Genomic DNA, 18,544 nt, shown 5'->3' with positions numbered 1-18,544 from the left:
TAGTTTTGCAAGACACCAATGTGTTAGTTTCAGGAAAATGTGTTGCCATGGTAACCACTCATTTTTGTATCAAAATAAACCATTCAAGCTATGAAGGTCAAATTTGGTGTGTATGATGGTCTTTAAGTGTAGTTATGCAAAATGTCCCTTGTGTTTATATCAGACAATGCATTGCCATGGTAACCACACTTTTTACCCAAACCTTGTGGAACTCGGTGTCAACTCTGTAATTGTACAGTAAACTAAAATTATTCTGCTTCCAATTCGACAAGTGCACAAACTTGGTATTAACGTCATTGCCCTCATGACATCACATACTATAAAGCAACACTAGGGGTGGGGGTATTAATCACCTTCATTGATAATTCTAGTTTTTGTGCTGGCAGCACCCCCATATGATAGAAATCATCCTGGGACCCCAAAATCTGGTTATAAACCTATCGTGGGTGCCCTGATTAGGTGGGGTTCATAAATGTCATGCTGTACATTCAAAACCCATGTCATTTTTACGAAACTTTATCAAATTGTTGAAGAAGGGTTACTTAATGTAGAACAATTGTAAAAATGGGGGGTTTATATGTTCGTTTCAGTGCTGGCAGAGCCTCCTTGTGACAGAAATCATCATAAGACTCCCAAATCTGGCCAGGAACCAATGTAGGGATATATCTAGTCTAGCGGGCGATGTATTTTTAGCCTAAATCAGTCCTTGATTACGAGTCATAGAGGGCGCGACAGTGTGGAAGTCTAGTTGACTAAAAATACGTCTAGTAAGAAAGCTCAGTATAGAGGCGTGGAACCGGGCGTTGCAATACAGTTGCCAGTCTCCAATATCGAAGTTTCATTGGCTGAGCACCGATGTCAATCAAAACACATTGCAGAGCCCAAAGGAATTCCAGTCTACTCTCCTAGGTATAATCAAGGAGGTTCTAGAGAATGGAGTCACAACCGTCTTATTTCCTTTGCTAGATGTTCGAAGCCGCCGCTCAAAAATATTTGAAGCATGTGCAAAACAGGATCTGCCACGCAGATAGGAAGACAATTGACTCGTGTCTCATTGCATAATCACTAGCCACTTTCAAAGGAAGATATTTCTTTGTGATGGTGATTACTTTTCGCTATCTCTTCTTATAAAAGGTAGGTGGTACAAACATGAGGATGCGCGAATAGAAATTGAGCAAAAAATGCTGAAATGAAGATGAAAATTACTTGACTGGGCATATGCGGGCACTAATCTCATATATCTATCAATAAAGAATTATACTTGAAGATTATTCCCTATTAGTTTCATTTCTGGAAACTAAGCGGAAAAGTGATAATACCAGCTTTCAAGGATGGAACAGTTTTAAACATTTTCACATGATACAGCTCAGATTTACACTTTTGCGCAAATTTCTGGACGGAAAAGTCTTTTGTTTTACATGCTTTATCATTAATTTCATTTCATTTCATTTCATAAATAGATAAGCAAAATATGGCCAAAATTATGATAACGTTCATAATTACTCTTCAGAATGCTGAGCAAGACGGCGGCAAGGAACATCGATCATCAAAGGCACAAGTGCACCTGTGGAATTCCTTTGTACATCAATAGAAATCTGACAACTGTTTGAATAATCACAGCCAGTTGGAACTCCAATGTATAAAACATCCTTGGTATAATACAGATTGTCTTTCAGTAAAAATAGAATATCCCTGTCTCTTTCACATTATCATAGTATTTTGTCATTCTTTCCCATTCATTTTGAGGTGTATAACATCTTACCTTACTTCAAATAAGAGAATGATAGCAGTCAATGCAACTACATGCATTTGAAAACATTCATGAGGGTTCTGCACGTGGAAACTACCCTAAAATTACTGCCGAATGCAAACCTCTCACTGTTGTTGTAAAGTCTACGAGATATTCAAGACATTTCTGTTCAAAAAGTATTATGAATGAGTTTGGTTTTGCATTTATGGTACATACATGTACATTGTACACTACATTTCCTCATATATATATATATATATATATATATTCACTGTGATTGTCGGTTTTGAAAGTGTAATTTATGAATTTTTCCCATCAGTAATTTTGTTCACTTTGAAATACTTTATATTTTCATATTAACTTTATCAAGATATTTGCTAAACATTAATAAAATCTGTCGTCAAGATAACAATCTCTATTGCCAAGCACCATCTCCATTAAACAGGCATTTCGTGGGTGATCACACTGTCACAGGAAATCCCGTCCGTGGAACATTTCTTGTGAAAGGGGAAAGAGAGGATCTGCGACACAAAATGATTCCTGCAAAGCCAAAGGCCAGGGGAAATATGTTGCATTCTTTGCAATCACGAATTACGAGACGCCAGTCTTACAGAAGGCTTAATGATGGCGACACAGGTATAGTAAAGGGAAGTCGATGCTGATTAACATTTTCCACACAAATAATTATGTAGATGAGGACATCTCTTCAATTTGTCCATTCGGAATGCATGTCTGTGCAGAAAAATGTGAAGCTAAATTGAATAACACCAACCAGTATGTGGATGATGCACAAAAACGACATGTTAGGAAAGTGGGGCGCAACACGCAAAATCTATGACTGAGTCCAAAGCGCCAAAGATCCGTGTGACTCAACTGAAGCATCTGGCACCGTTTTCACCAGAAATATCTCGTTTAGAGGAAAGTTCTTGTTGATTACGTAAATACTTATTTGTTTAGTTCTGTCAGAAATAAACTCTTCCCATCTTTCTTGACAGGATTTTATTAATACTGGGTTCTTTCATTTTCTTTGTCGAAGGTATTTGAAAGATCATTGATCCAAAAACAAAATAAAGTTCAAATTCCGAAAATGAAATGAACTACTTTTTGAAACCGAAGACTGTAATGTTTTGTTATTGTTACTCCAAGGTTCCACAATTATATTTTTCTCAATTTACTTAGTTTTGGTTATGCAACCTTATTCTCTCTTACCAAAAAAATTAAATGTTTGTTCTTTTCGAAAAATGAAATTAAATTTGAATTGAATTGAATATCAATATCAAAAGGTATGATATTACGCAGTAAAAATTGAACGAAAACAGGCATATACACCAGAGAAAGAGAGAGATGTGGAAAATACACAAACACCCCATGCACTCACTGGTGAACTGAAATACAATTGTACAATTTGCAAATATTATTGCATTGTTAATGGAAACATTAACAATTTCTCCCTCTCCGCTGTATGCTCCCATAGTCATCTATGACATCATTATGATGAGCCATGCGTGACATATGAATAGAAACAATTATTACAAGAGGCCACCTAAGGGCTCCCCCCCCCCCCCCAAAAAAAAAAAAAAAAAAAAAATGTCACGCATGCGTGTACTGATGATACCTTCTGAAAGACTACTGTGTACACCCTTGATCATTATCAGCCCCTTCCCACCCTCATATATTGTAATCTACAGAAACGATAATCCCCCTTCAATTTTGTGAACAACGTAACTAAACAACCGTTTGAGGTATCGTAATGAAACTTGGCATGTATATGTATGAGTTGATGAAGTTATGCCTACTTTTTTGGGGCACACATGCTCAAGGTCAAAGGTCAAAAGGTCATGGTCCAATGCACAAAATTTCACTATTTCCCCCATATCTACGCAATGCCTGATGGTATTTTCTTGAAACTTTGTGTATACATGAACTACCAAATGAAGATTCTCCAGAGAGAGTTTTGCACGGACAGGTTTTCCTATGACAGTGTGATCACCCACAAAATGCCTGTTTAATGTAGATGGTGCTTGGCAATAGAGATTGTTATCTTGACGGCAGATTTATTAATGTTTAGCAAATATCTTAATAGATTTAGTATAAAAATATAGAGTATTTCAAAGTGAACAAAATTACTGATGGGAAAAATTCATAAATTGCACTTTCAAAACCGACAGTCACAGTGAATATCTCGTAGACTTTACAACAACAGTGAGAGGTTTGCATTCGGCAGTAATTTTGGAGTAGTTGCCACGTGCAGAACCCTCGTGGATATTTTCAAATGTATGTAGTTGCATTGACTGCTATCATTCTCTTTTGAAGTAAGGTAAGATGTTCTACACCTCAAAATGAATGGGAAAGAATGACAAAATGCTATAATAATGTGAAAGAGACAGGAAAATTCTATTTTTACTGAAAGACAATCTGTATCATACCTAGGAGAGTAGACTAGAATTCCTTTGGGCTCTGCAATGTAATTTGATTGACATTGGTGCTCAGCCAATGAAACTTCGATATTGGAGACTGGCAACTGTATTGCCACGCCCGGTTCCACACCTCTATTCGGAGATTTCTTACTAGACATATTTTTAGTTGACTTGACTTCCCCCACCATCGCGCCCTCTTTTGACTGGCAATCAAGGATTGATTTAGGCTAAAAATACGTCGCCCGCTAGACTAGGATATACCCTGCTTGAGGATGCATGAATCTTATGAGGCTCACTCAAAACCCCCTTTTTTTTTCTTTCTTTTTTTAAACCCACCAAAAAAGTGTCACAATTGCAGTGATATGGTGAAAAAAATATTCAGAAAGGAAGGTCCATGTGCATGCGGTTTTGTTATTATTTCCCTTACACAGCCATAATGATATTATGTGGACACAAGCGTGGAAAACTCCACATTGACATGCTTGTTTGTTTATTTTACCCACTTGCTGTAACCATGTGCAGAAAGTGATAATGGAGAAAGAAGAATAAATATAAGGAAATGGGAGTTTTGGCATTAGTCTGATGGTCCTCCGAAGGAAAAACAAATCTTAATATAATGACGTTGATTGTAGATTGCATGTGTTGGTTGCTGCAGTGGTTTGTAAAGTATGTGTAAATTGTAAACTAAGGAGATGTACCCTGAGTACCCCCCCCCCCAAAAAAAAAAAAATAAATAAATAATAATTCTTTGATTCTCCTTTTGTTACACCAGATTTGGTAATCAAAAATCAATATCTTAATGGTGAAAGTGATAAATTCTTGTTTGATAATACTTTCGTGACCTTGTATTTTGTAACCAAAAAATTAGAAAAAAAACAATATTTTGTATTAGTAATGACAAGTTTAGATCTAATTAGATTTTAACAGAGATACTCATATTGTTTTGGTTGCTAGACCTAAAGATAAAATGTGTGTCACATGTTTGTGTTGTTGTTGTTGCTGTTTTTAACAGATCTAGTAGACTAGTCTCCATCTAGGGCCTATAGGCCCTAGGTACCTTAGCACTCCACTTTACCATGTTGATGCAGTGTTGTGCTACCATGACCATATATATGCGGCTCGGACAGCTGAACTTTGCATAGTATGTACAGATTGTAACGCGTACAGTCGGCATGCGAGCCGAGCGAGGCCACCCGGCACGGCCGCGGTGGGGAGCTGTCGGGTATCTGTACGTACCACACTCTGGCTCGATATACTAGCAGCTGCTTAGCTCAGCTAGCTCAGCTCATCACTCGTGAGTGCGCTTCTACGCTCTTTGTTACGTCACTGCCAACCTGCGCAGCTAGGATGCGCACAAACTCAACTGAGGAACGTCCTTAAAGGGACTGTACAGTACTGGCTGAGGTGGGGATTCATGTTTTGAACATTCCTAAGGGCAATTCCACGGTAACTGACGTTACACGTAAGGATTTTCATGAAATTGTTTACCTTGTAGTTTTGTGAATGAAAGCACCTTGGGCTTGCAATTAGCATTGATGAATAAGTTCATGAGAATGAAGAAATAGGTGGAAAGTTTTTCTCTCAAACTGCATTTCTTATCACATAGCAAGTGAAAATGTGTCGGTAACTGACGTTACGGAAAAAGGACATGGGAAATTATGGTGTAGGTGTAAATGGAAATATCTCATGTCCCTGACTTTGAGCCTTTATGTGTTTAATATGGCAATACACCTAGGTTCTTAGGAACAGGTGTGCAAAATAATGTGCACTTTAGTTGTCTCCTTTTACCACCATGCCAATTTCAGTGAAGGCATGACGGTAACTGACGTTACGTAACTGACGTTACGCTTACATTTGCCATAGGGTTTACACATGCAAAATCTTGATTGGGAATAGCTATGTGATATTTCATAATTCTGACCATTCAGAATGATTTGGTTGATATGGAGTCATACCTCGGTTCATCAGTCATAAATACACAATGAAATGAAACAGTAGTCCATTTTCTTTGTGTTCTATGAAAACTTAAAGGTAAACATGTCAGTAACTGACGTTACGTAACTGACGTTACAGTACACATACTTTGCCGTGGGGTTTACATAGAACTAATTTATTTAACAGGTTATTATACTGCTGCAATGTACCAGTGACAATCCCAGGCAACTACAGCAACAAATTAAAACAAAATCTAAAGACACAAATAATATTGGGTGGGCCCTTAGGGGGCACCCCCCCCCCCCCCATGCCATAGCACAGTTGGGCAAAAATAATGTAAATGAACAAGAGGATATTTCTTGACATTTGTCTGAAGATTGAATTTTTATTCAACATTTATGATTACACAGAGCCAGTAATAGATTAAGCAGTTCCAAGTTTAAATATATTGACATGACTAAGGGCTTTTTTGTTTGTTTGTTTGTTTGTTTTTTGATGAACAGGAAAGTTTTTATCTACATAGAGTGCTCCACCCATAATACCTTGCAGTACTACACAAAACATGGATATTTTTGTGCTTGAAAATAATATCAAAATATCTTCCAGGTCATGGGGAAAAAAACATGTATCAACTCATAAATATGCATAAATATGTATGAAATCTATTGTGATATATTTCTCCTTCTTTTCTTTATCTTACTCCTGATGATCTCCATCATCAATTGATTTCAATGAAAAGTGTCGCACTTTTAATATTTCTCTGTGACGAAGAAAAATAAATGCTTTTTTGGTCAAAAGAGCATTATTTTATTCCTAGCTTGAAGTAATTTAATTGTTTTTCTTTTCCTTTTCACTGATATATCACGGCTTGCAAATACATTCGAGATACCAAGAAATCAGACTTTGTAACGAAAGAATACTAAAATCAATATAAAAAACTCTTCCTGTTCATAATTATCATGTGTTGTATTACAAAATGTCTCTGCGTGAATAGAATAAAGTAATCAACAAATACACACTGTATGAACAATTTTTTTAAAAAACCCTATAGAATCCTCTCTCACTTTGAGCAACATCAGTGTTAAGTTTCAAACAATAATGAGTACATGCCTTACGTACCATAATAGAAGATGAGCCATGTTAACTACACCACACATTTAAGTGCAAGAGAAGAAATATCTGTTTGTGCATTTGCCTTGAGGTAGAAACTTGACTAAGCTTCCTGAAAAAAAAAAAATGCCAGCAAAAGTAAACATTGGTGAAGATTGTTAAACTGTTGGTATACAGCTGAGCAGAAGTTTGTTTTTTGTTTTTATAGAAAATGTGGTTAACATGCAATCATGTCACTGATTAGGCCTACAAACTTTGGTAGCTTTATCATCCCGTAGGACTGGGAATGTACTAATTTGAGTGCATATACTGCATGTGGCAAACTAAACTTCCAGATGATTTAACCTTAAACTTGTGCTGAATCAAAAATCGAAAGCTCAAGCCGCCCCCCCCCAAAAAAAAAGATAATCGTGGTAAATGAATGAATAAATGAATTTAGAAATAAAATAAAATTTAAAAAAATATCCATGGACATACCATGGTAATGGCATCATTTCCTATGAAAGGGATTGCTGCTCTTTGTTGTAAGTTGACTTCCCAGATGTATTGAAATGGCCAAAAGTCAAAAAATTTGCCTCAGTTGTAATTACTGTCATGGTAACTGACGTTACATACTCGTGTATGACGTTTCGGTAACTGACGTTACACATTTTGTAGTGTTCATTTTGACTCTCCAGTATGCCAAGTATCCTTATTTCTGGTATCAAAATAAAGGCATATGGGCATACATTAGAAATCCCAAGTTACATCATACAGCTCACTTCCTTTGATGAATAAACTTAAAAATTCCTTGTTTTTGGTAACTGACGTTACATCCATCATTACCAAAGTAATTAACAGTTTTTATCAAATTCTTTAAAGCTACCAGCTTTTTTTTTCTATCTTGTGGTAAAAGACTTCTCTGGTAACTGCATACATATGAAAGATTGTTGTTTAGAGTACTAATAAAGTGGATATACAGAGAGTAAGTTATGCGACAATACACTCTTTTCACCATTGAGTTATAGGCATATTTTGGCAGCCATTTTGAAAATCAAAATGGCCGCTTTTATTGAAAAACATAATGATTCTTAAAACTTCAACTCAAGTACTGTCTGAAAATGTATGGTGTTTGAAACAAATATCATTTTGAATTTTTGGCACCTGTGTCCTAGTTACCGTGGAATTGCCCCTAAGTGAGATAATGAAAAGCCTTTTATGAAATATGAAAGAGCATGTAATTTTAAGAAGGATTCAACGTTTATTGGATGGAAATTGGTTTTCAAATGGCTGAGATATCCAAAAAAGTGCTAATGATAAAAGGCGACATGCCACAACTTTATTAGGATCTCTTTGTTTCACCTTGTTTTTGGATATCTCAGCCATTTCAAAACCGATTTTCATCGAATAAACATTTGATACCCCTTAGAACTGCATGCTCTTTGACATATCATAGAGTGATTTCTGAATATCTCGCAAAACGTTAAAAGCTAAATCCTCACCTCGACCAGAACTGTACACACCCTTTAAACTTGCCTTGATTGTGAAAACTTGACAAATAGTCTTGGGAGATCATTTCAAAGTTTGAGACGTGTAAAGAAAAAATACTCAATCACCCAATGTGCGTTTCACTTTTGGTACATGAAATATAAGTGCACCTGCATGTGACTGATTTACTCATATACATGTAATTGGGGGAAGATATATCAGCAAAAGGATTTTAAAGGAGATTTATTTCTTCACAGGGAACCAGTGAAGAGACCTTAGAACTGGAGATATAGATTAGGGTTTGAATTTTTGTGAGTGAGCATTGAAAGGCGAGCTGCAGAATTTCAAAGTCACTGGTGTGTTGATACTTCTTTCTTTTGGAGATTGCAGTTAAAGGGATGGTACAGTATTTGTGGCGATAAGGATTGGGCTTTTAACTTTTTGCGAAGTGCCAAAAAAAAAAAACACATATGGAATAATACAGAGCATACCATTCTAAGAGGACTTCAAAGTTTTTTGATGAAAATCAGTTTTGGAATTACTGAGACATCCAGAACAAAGTAAAACAAAGCAATTGTAATAAAAGCTGGGTCTCAGCTGCCCTTCTGTTAGGGTCACTTTGTTTTGGACATCTCAGCCATTTCAAAACCATTTTTCATCAAATAAATGTTGGAATTCCTCATGGAATTACATGCTCTGTCATATTTCATAAGATGTTTCTCACTCTGTCATCTCACCCAAAAATATTAGAAACCTGAAGTTAAGTCTCAACCAAAACTATACAATCCCTTCAACAGTGAATTAGCGGAATTTGAGTGTGAAGAACTCGGAGCATATGGTACAAGTATCAACATTTTGGATGTAGCTTTAGGAACAAACTTTCAGATGAATCCTTGATAGTTACAATGCATGCATGTAAAAGATCCCACTTCATTCATTCATCACAAAGAGTCAGTGCTAACCCTGTGAAGTGGTCCCCCACCTACGCACACAGACGGATGATACTGACCCCTTGGTCAGCAAATGGTATCAACCAGGCACATTGTGCCAAACACTTGAATGAAAAATGAAATGCTGCACTTGATGGATTCACAGTGTCATCAATACAGACTTTATTTCCAATTTATACAAACTTTAAAAGATTGGTAATTTGTTTTGGAAATCACTTGTTTTCATACCATGGCAAGAATTAAGTTTTTGAGGCCAATTAAGTTCTTGCACGTACACCTCAACCTACATGCTGTATTGATTTAATTCATGAAAAAGCCCATCACTCATTGCCAGTTCAAACAGCCTGAAACTCTCACAGGTTGTGGGATGAGATGAAGAGATGGGGTATCGATTAGTCATTCTCTTTTCCGGTACATGAGGCCTGCCAGAGAAGCCTTTTCTGGCAGTATGTGTATGCCTTGTATGCAAAGTTCTGCTGGAATGTGGAAATAAGTACCCTTGTCTGGCCCCTCTGCAGTTACATGTATAGCAGGACGGCGTTCTCTTTTTAATTAGTTTTGTTTCCATAGTTTCAGTTTTAAGTTTTCAAAGAGATAATTCCGTTTTATGTTTTGACTTAAAAGATTTTCTTAAAAAAATAGATGTCTGTCTTAAATCAGACAGATAAAGAAAGGATTGTGAACTCTTTGAAATTCTCAAAACAAATGCATAGCTGACAATCACATCACTGATCTGAACTGAGGTTGATTTCTTTCGTCCAGTTCTGATGACATACATTCTATTCATGGTGATATTGATTGTAACAAGATAAAATATGAATTTCTGGCAAATGAAGTGCCTTGTAGACTTGCTTGATGGCTGCAACTTAGTGCAAGTTATTGATGGTCAGGCCAGAGTCATGCGCACAACTTCATCAAACATAGATTGCCTATAGGTGCCGGAATCTGCAGCAAGCGGGTTTGGGGAGTCACTCGCTGCTGCAGATCCCGGCATCTCCCTCAATGGGTCTCTATTATATAAAATGTATACATGTATATTGTCTTACGTTCCTTGCGTGCGTTTCCCTAGCAAGAACAGGGGATCCTTTCGTTCATATACCTATAGTGTAATTTTATAAATGATACACCTTTCATCATTTTTGTGGTGAGAACAACTTAAAAATATTTGTTAATCCCCTTTCGTATGAGTCACCTGCACCTAATTAATACTTTAAATCTGTGGTTTGAATTTATTTTGAAGATTATTATGACTCCTACTTTCTGGCACTAAATTGTACTTTTTTATTTTTGGGGGCTTGAAGCCCGCAGGTATACTCATACGTCTTTGATTCCAGGATTATATCTGTATCATATTTCTCCGTTGTTTGCTGCAAATATTTTTCTGTATCAACGCCTTAGAGCTCCTTGATATAAACACTGCAAATATTTTTCTGTATATGCAAATATTTTTCTATATCAACGCCTTAGAGCTCCTTGATAGAAACACTGTATATATATATTTTTTTCTTCTTCTTCTTTCTTTCGAAACAATGATACAGTTATAGTAATTTTATCTATTTTGTAAAAAACATATCATTGTGTGTGTGCTCTATTTAAATACTGTACATTATTTTGGGTTGAACCATGATATGGATGTGTCTGTGCGTGGTTGAAGGTGTGTGTATGTGGTTGAGTGTGTGCACGTGGATGAGTTAGTGTGCGGTACACGCGCGCGTGTATTGTGTAGTTATTTGAGTTTGTCTGAAGAATAATATGAGGTATTCATCAATATCATATGAGCTCCCTCGTGGAGACGTAATGAGCTCCTTTATGGAGACAATAATGAGCTCCCTCGTGGAGACTTTATGAGCTCCTTTGTGGAGACAATATGAGCTCCCTCGTGGAGACGATATGAGCTCCCTCGAGGAGACTTGGTATGCATTTAATATTCTTGTTTATATCTCTTAAAGATCTATAATGTTTGTTTTATGTTATAAGTGCTGTCTGGGGCAAATTATTTGTATAGGGCCCCATTTCTCTCTCTCTTCTTTCGATCTTTAAAATAACAACAACAACATAGATTTAGTCATTACGTAACGAAAGGATGAAAAAACTTGGTCAGTCTGGTGTTTTGCCTATACCTCCTAGGGAACACTATCTACCCCTTGTCATGACTGTATTTAGTAGAATAAATTCTCTTTTGATAAAGTAATCTTGAGTGAATTTGTTGAAGATGTAAATTAAATCATTTGGGATGATGTTGAAACTGTGCATAATGCTCATGGTGCATATTCTTACTTTGAAGAAAGGTTCAAGAAAGCAGTTGATAAACATGCACTGTTGAAGAAACAAAAAGAAAAACTCTCCATTGATGACCGTAAAGAAAATTGAATTAATTCATACAAGTGAGAAATACTTGGAAAAAACCTGTAAACCTTCTCTCTTTAAAAGAAAAGTCTTCTTTACAACTCAATGAAGAGGATGACTGAATTGTGGCTGTTCTGATGAACAGAAATACAATATGTGGAACTGCTACCAATGCATACCCTTTCAATTTGATGTGGTGATGCAGAATTCGTTGTTAAGGTTTTCGTTGTTAAGGTTTGAAATCTATAAATTTCTGTAAATGACTAATCACAGTTCCAGGCATTAGAAATATAGAGTCTCATACTTTCAATATCAGAAGGAAATTTCAGGCAGCACAACAGTATTATAGTACTTTGAAGTATTAGTAACAAGCACACAGATAGAGTAGGTACAGGCTAACTATTATAATGCATGCACATGCATTGGTTTTGACTGGTGCATGCAGGGGCCAGTGATATACTGATCCATGATGCTGCATGAAATGCATGGAGAGATGGTATCATTATGGAGCATCACCTGACAGAAGATTGAACAGATATTGTCCTTTTGTTGAGTTGGTATTAATTTTTAGATGGAATAGTCACACTTCATGTTTATGAGTGGTGTGTCTATCATATACCAAACACACAAAGTCCTTTGCCCAGTGGTACCCTTCAAGTACCTCATTTATTCAGATGTGTGTAATGGAATCAGTGGAAATAAAATAACATTGGTGTCAATTAGTGTATCCTGCTTTGTTTTGGGGGTACTCATCTAGCCACATTGAAGTACTCCGTACTTGCTTCACACCTACAATGTATAAATCACAAAGCAGGAAGGAAAGAGAAGAAATAAGAATGAAGTTTTTGTGGTTGTGTGATTGTAAAGTTATCATTTCGTATCTTATTTTTTTCTACATTAATCCACAACAGAGCTACTTGCAAAGCATCCAAGACCACCTGTCACCAGAGATGCAGCGCATTGCCTCCATCCAGCACATCCCACCTGAGCCAGCAGTCCCTGCTGCTTCCTTCACTGACACCAATACTGACACTATGACCACCCTGCAAACCACCATGGATGAGATTCCAACCAAAACCATTGATTCTGTTGAGGGCATGACCAAGGTAGACGAAGCTGAGATTGTTGAGGTATAGCATTTCTGGCAACCACCCATCAGATACAAGGGATTCTGATGTACAAAGTAATTCACTTGCACTGCTTCTTGTTATATTGAAGGGATAGATTGAAAATTCCAGTATGCTCACTTCAGTTTGTTTGGACCCACAAGGAGGATACCTTATCTGCACTGTACATAGACTGAAGAATGCTTGATGAACCGCAAGGCAACAAACTTAATGAGCCTTGTATTCTCTAATTTTTCAATAATCCAGTTGCCATGATTCTGTGACCTACATCACCAGTCATTGTCCTGGTCATAGAGATCAGGGCAGCTATCAACTGAGTGTCAGCATAAAGCAGCAGTTTGGGGGCTTTCAAGAAAGTAGCTCATATATTTAACTTACTGGAAAAGTGAAAACTGCAGAGGACTTCCAGACAACAAAAACTGAACACTTTACAACAAAATAAACTGGAATATTGCTTCTATGGTTTGGAGATTGTAAACTTGCATGGACTCAGTTAATGACTGGTAGCATTCTCCAACATGTTAGTGAGCCAGAGTATAAATGTTACACAGTTTCGCTTACCCAGCATTGCCAGCTTAAATATAAAAATGCAAATTGGGCCAGATATACACGATAACAATGTTTGCTAACTTTCTTTAAATTAAGATCTTACTTTTAACTAAATGCATGATTTAAAATTGAATTAAACAGTATGCTTGCTTGTTTGAAACACACTGTTCATGGAAGATGAAGGAGAAGAAAAAACAAGCTTCCTGTCATGCATGTTGTTTTTGTGTGTTGTACACAACAAAGCTGGCCTTTTGCGTGTTAACAGTGAAATGAAAGGGCCGGGCTCGGCCGTGGCCGAGCCCGACCCTTTCACTCACTGTAAACGGAGTCTTATAGATCAGCTGACTGCCATACATATGAAGACATCAGCAATTTCGCCTCAAGTTGAGATGTACATTGTAGCAGTAAAGTCCCTTGTAATGGTGTGATACAACTATCATTCAGCTCTCCGTCGATTTGAAACATTTCTGTTAACATCAATTTGCTAATTCTGTCTCTCATTTCATCATGGTGTTTGCAAGCACTGTAAATTGCAATAAATTGCAGTGACTGCAGTGACATTTTGAATATTCACAACTTAATTGTTGTTTCCTGTCTGTTGCCTTTGTAAATGAAATCATTGCAAATTCCAGAATTGCAAACCTCTCTTGAATTGTGTGAAAAGTCTGTATTCATGTTATATGTATTTCAAAAGAAGTACTGCCAAATTGTTACAATCATCTTCAATGATGTAATGCTAAATCTTTTGATCTCAATCTTGAAAACAAAAAAACAGAAGTCATAAGCTTGTGTCACATTTGTTGCAGTGCAATAAAATAGTGTCATGATATTCTTGTAAATTTATGAGTGTGAAGAAAGCATTTGAGTACTGGTAGTCATGAATATGGTTGCTCCACTCCCTGTGCGATGGGATTATTCACTCCTGTTTTTATGCCTCCACCACGAAGTGTTGCCAGAGGCATTATGTTTTCGGGTTGTCCGTCTTTCCGTCCGTCCTTCCGTCCATCTGTCCGTAATCGATTTTGTGGACGGCGTAACTAAAAAAAAAACGTTTGAGGTATCCTAATGAAACTTGGCATGTGTATGTATGTGTGGGCGAAGTTGTACCTATCAACTTTTGGAGGCCCATGCTCAAGGTCAAGTGCTTAAAATTTCACTATTTCCCCCATATCTATGCAATGCCTAAAGGTATTTTCTTGAAACTTAGTGAATACATGTACTACCAAATGAAGATTCTCTAGACAGAGTTTTGAGTCATAAGTTCAAAGGTCGAGTGAAAGTGTTAAGATTTCAATTTTTTCTCCATATCTCAGATGTGGTTCAAGATATCTTCATAGAACTTAGTACATATGCATGTACTGACTGAAAGTGATTATGTAGGGAATTTTGGGGTCATAGGATCAAGGGTCAGAGGTCAAGGTCAAGGTTAATTCCTCAAAATTTCACTTTTTCCCCTCATATTTATGCAATGCCTGCAGGATTTTTCTTGAAACTTAGTGTATACATGTATTACACAAGATTTGTAAGATTTTGTAAGATTTTATTGACTCTATCGACCCCCTCTCGGGGTATGAGAGTACAAACATATTTACAATATATGAATACAAAAATATAAGTGATAATGTACATGTACGTGTGAAAATAACAGATATAAATAAATATGTTTACAAAACAAGGTGTAAAGGACGTTTAACTACTCTACCACTACGTGTACAAACATTCACATCTACTTTACTTTCTACAAAAATACTGTCTTTCTTCTTTGGTATTGAAGAGAACTGAAACATAATAATTCTGACAAATTTGGCTAGTTTTTTCAAATGGCAAGCATTAGTTGAATTGAATAATTTGGCCATATGTAATGCACTTGGTCTACTGGCCGTCAAGCTACTTGGTAAATACAATAATCTCTCTTTGTTGAAAAAGGGACAAACAAAAATATAATGAAATTCATCCCCTATATCATCGGATGAACAAATAGTACAATGCAATTCATCTGTCAGGCTTGCATCAAACCTGCCCTTATTAACGGGTAATCCATTAGATCTACATCTGAATTTACTTAATGTAATATAATCTTTCTTACACAAGACTTGTAAATACTTCTCTAACATCAAATTATCCTTAAACATTCTATAATTTGTACAAATTCTATTTGACCATGTTGCTGCTCTCCACTCTTGAATAAACATATCAAAAAGTCTAACTTTTGAGGTGTGTGAAATCCATGCAGCACTAAATCCACCCCCTTGTGCTAACCACACATTCCCTAGCCCTGCATAATAAAAAATATTTGCGATAGATAATAACCATTGTGATTTTGACGGGGAGTGTATGTCTCCTTGTAAATGCAGAAGAAATTTGAAAATTGTACATGAGTGTTTGGTTTCTTTTCCCTTGACTAATCTCAACCAGAATCCAATCATTTGACATAATAAAGATTCACTGGGAAGTCTTTCACCAAAAAGGTCAAAGGTCATGTGAAAGGGGTAAATTTCACTTCTTCCTCCGTATCTCGAAAGTGCCTCAAGGGGTATCATCATGAAACATAGTACATATTTATGCATGTTCTGCCTGACAGTTATTGTATTGGGAGGAATATTAGGGTCAAAGGTCAAGGGTCAAATGCTAGGTTAAAATGCTAACAATTTACTATTTAATACTGAAATTGTAGTTTTTCTCCATCCCTTGAAAATTACTCAATGCATATAAAACTGTATAAGAGTCAAAAGTCAAGTAAAAATCCTCAAATCATGCAATTAAACCCAGTTCAAGGTAAGTGAACATTCAACACATTTGTGACAATTGTGTCCTTTTAACATTTTGCTAATTATGTTAAACTGTCATCACACATTGTCAAGATGTACTATAGATCTATTAGGAGAATCATGCATTATGACGGAGGCATACCAGTCGCCATAGCAACATTTCTAGTCTCTTCTGCCTCTGCCGCCTCTCACCCAACTTCAATTTTGCAGGAAGTATCTTTAAATATTCATGATTCCTGATATAAATCACCTGATTTCTGGTTGAAATTGATAAGAATCAGTGCAAATTTTCTTAACTCCTGAAAAGGCACTTAGAAAGGAGTATCACCTGAGTTTCCGACTCAATGTATAAGGAGCATGAATTCATATTTGCCTTTTTTATGAGTGATTACAATATGAACCATCCAGCTTGCTGTGGCATGAGAATTCTTTCTTGAAGATGTTCATGAAAACATGGATGAAATTGTGTTTGGTAAGGCTAGGGAAGGTTACCTATTGAAAAACATACTTACCAGTCAGTCAGACCGCAAGGTCCTGAAAAGCCTTCGCATTTATCGTACGCGTATGCATGGACCTCGCAGACATGAATACGTAATGAGCTGGGAGACCACATTTTTAGAGTGTCTGTAAATCTAAACGACATTATCAAATTTCATAATTTATACATCGATAAAAAGCTGAAGAGTTGTACTTTGATGAAATTCAACCACTTAAAAGGTTATGACAAATACAATATACTGAACAAGAAAATTATGAAACACAAAATTTGCATATTTTTCATTTTTCTTAAGGGGTACACTAGACCAACGAAATTAAGGTGGACCAAAATGGAAGAGGTATAAAATGAAAGAGGAAATATCATTCTATGTAAACATAATGACTTTATGTGGACTGATCCTATGAACGGGTCAGGTTGGCGAATAAATCATTGCATTGTACAGTTAATTTTTGACGAAATTTCAGTTTGTCGCGAATACGCGTTTCTGATTGGTTGATTCCCTCTGAGTGGAGAGTTGAACGAACCTCGCGGAATGACAGTTAACGTGTACTCTACATAACAGTAATACACTGTGTGTAGCTGACAGTGTAGGACCCTATGGTATGTGTGTGTGCGCGCGCACAATGTATGTATACGCGCTCAGGTTCAGGCAACTGCAGCTAAGATCTCCATGTAAACAACAAGAACAACACTCCACTCTGATGGACGGCTCAACTTTGGCTTGAACTTTGTTTGCACAACTAGATAGAGTAGCGTGCATTAATAGATAGCATACGAATCAATAATAAAAGATCTAGCACTAGGTTTGCGCACATGAGTTCTTTAGGGCTCTCTATTTGGTATTAGAATAATTATTCCTTATTAATCCACTGTATACATCGCTGAGTAATTTATCTAATGATACCCTGGGAGCGCATGATCATTCATGTATCTCAAATTGCCACACTATGATTTTTACTCAACGAGACTTTCAATTTTTATTGTTCTCTAAGCGAGGGACCAATTCAGTTCTTACTGTGCTATTATAACAAGTATATCTAAAACGTTGACTATCATTCATGTGGTGATTCAACCTATGAACAGGTCGGGTTGGCAATAAATAGAAAGCCTTGTTCTAATTTGTCTCGGGGTCGTTTGGGAAATATCGATATAATGCAGAGATATGAATAATAGTATCATAAGCTCATTTTATATAATGTAAGCATTAAAAGGTGTGATTTATTTCAAAGATTCACAAACCATGTCAATTAGTCACGGATAGTAGATCTTCATGTTGTCAATAAGTGAATCTCGTGGACCGTGCACTTTGTCTCTGAATTATCTCGCAAAATCTGGGGTGGTGAGAAGGACATGCGCAAAAACCTGCGCGTACGATAAATTGTTTATTTGAGCTCATTAACAGCAGCGTTGCGGTCTGACTGCAGTCATGTTACCTTTAGAAATCTGTTGATGCATCAATATTGAAATTTACTCAAAAGCTGTACATACAAGTGTCTGTGATGCGCTAGAGAATGTGAACAATGCTATAATAAATGCAAATAGTGAGTAGTTCGAGATCAAATAAAGGTTTGGTATGAATTGACATATTGCATGTACATAAAAAAAGAGATTATTTGCCTTTGATAA

General features: G+C 36.6%; 1 protein-coding gene across 1 annotated transcript in view; it reads left to right on the top strand.

Annotated features, from left to right (window-relative positions):
* Positions 1-13,894, top strand: part of LOC140243862 (transmembrane protein 198-like) — a 175,553-nt gene extending 161,659 nt beyond the window's left edge. Inside the window, exon 5 of the mRNA XM_072323535.1 lies at positions 12,887-13,894. Coding sequence (XP_072179636.1) covers positions 12,887-13,111 — 225 coding nt within the window. The 3' untranslated portion in view covers positions 13,112-13,894. The remainder of the gene's footprint in view (positions 1-12,886) is intronic.
* Positions 13,895-18,544: the final 4,650 nt, after the last annotated feature.

Source organism: Diadema setosum, chromosome 20, assembly GCF_964275005.1.
Source record: "Diadema setosum chromosome 20, eeDiaSeto1, whole genome shotgun sequence".
In the NCBI taxonomy this organism is placed as follows: domain Eukaryota; kingdom Metazoa; phylum Echinodermata; class Echinoidea; order Diadematoida; family Diadematidae; genus Diadema; species Diadema setosum.
Note: the sequence above shows the minus strand (reverse complement) of the source record. Positions and strands in the feature narration are given on the sequence as shown.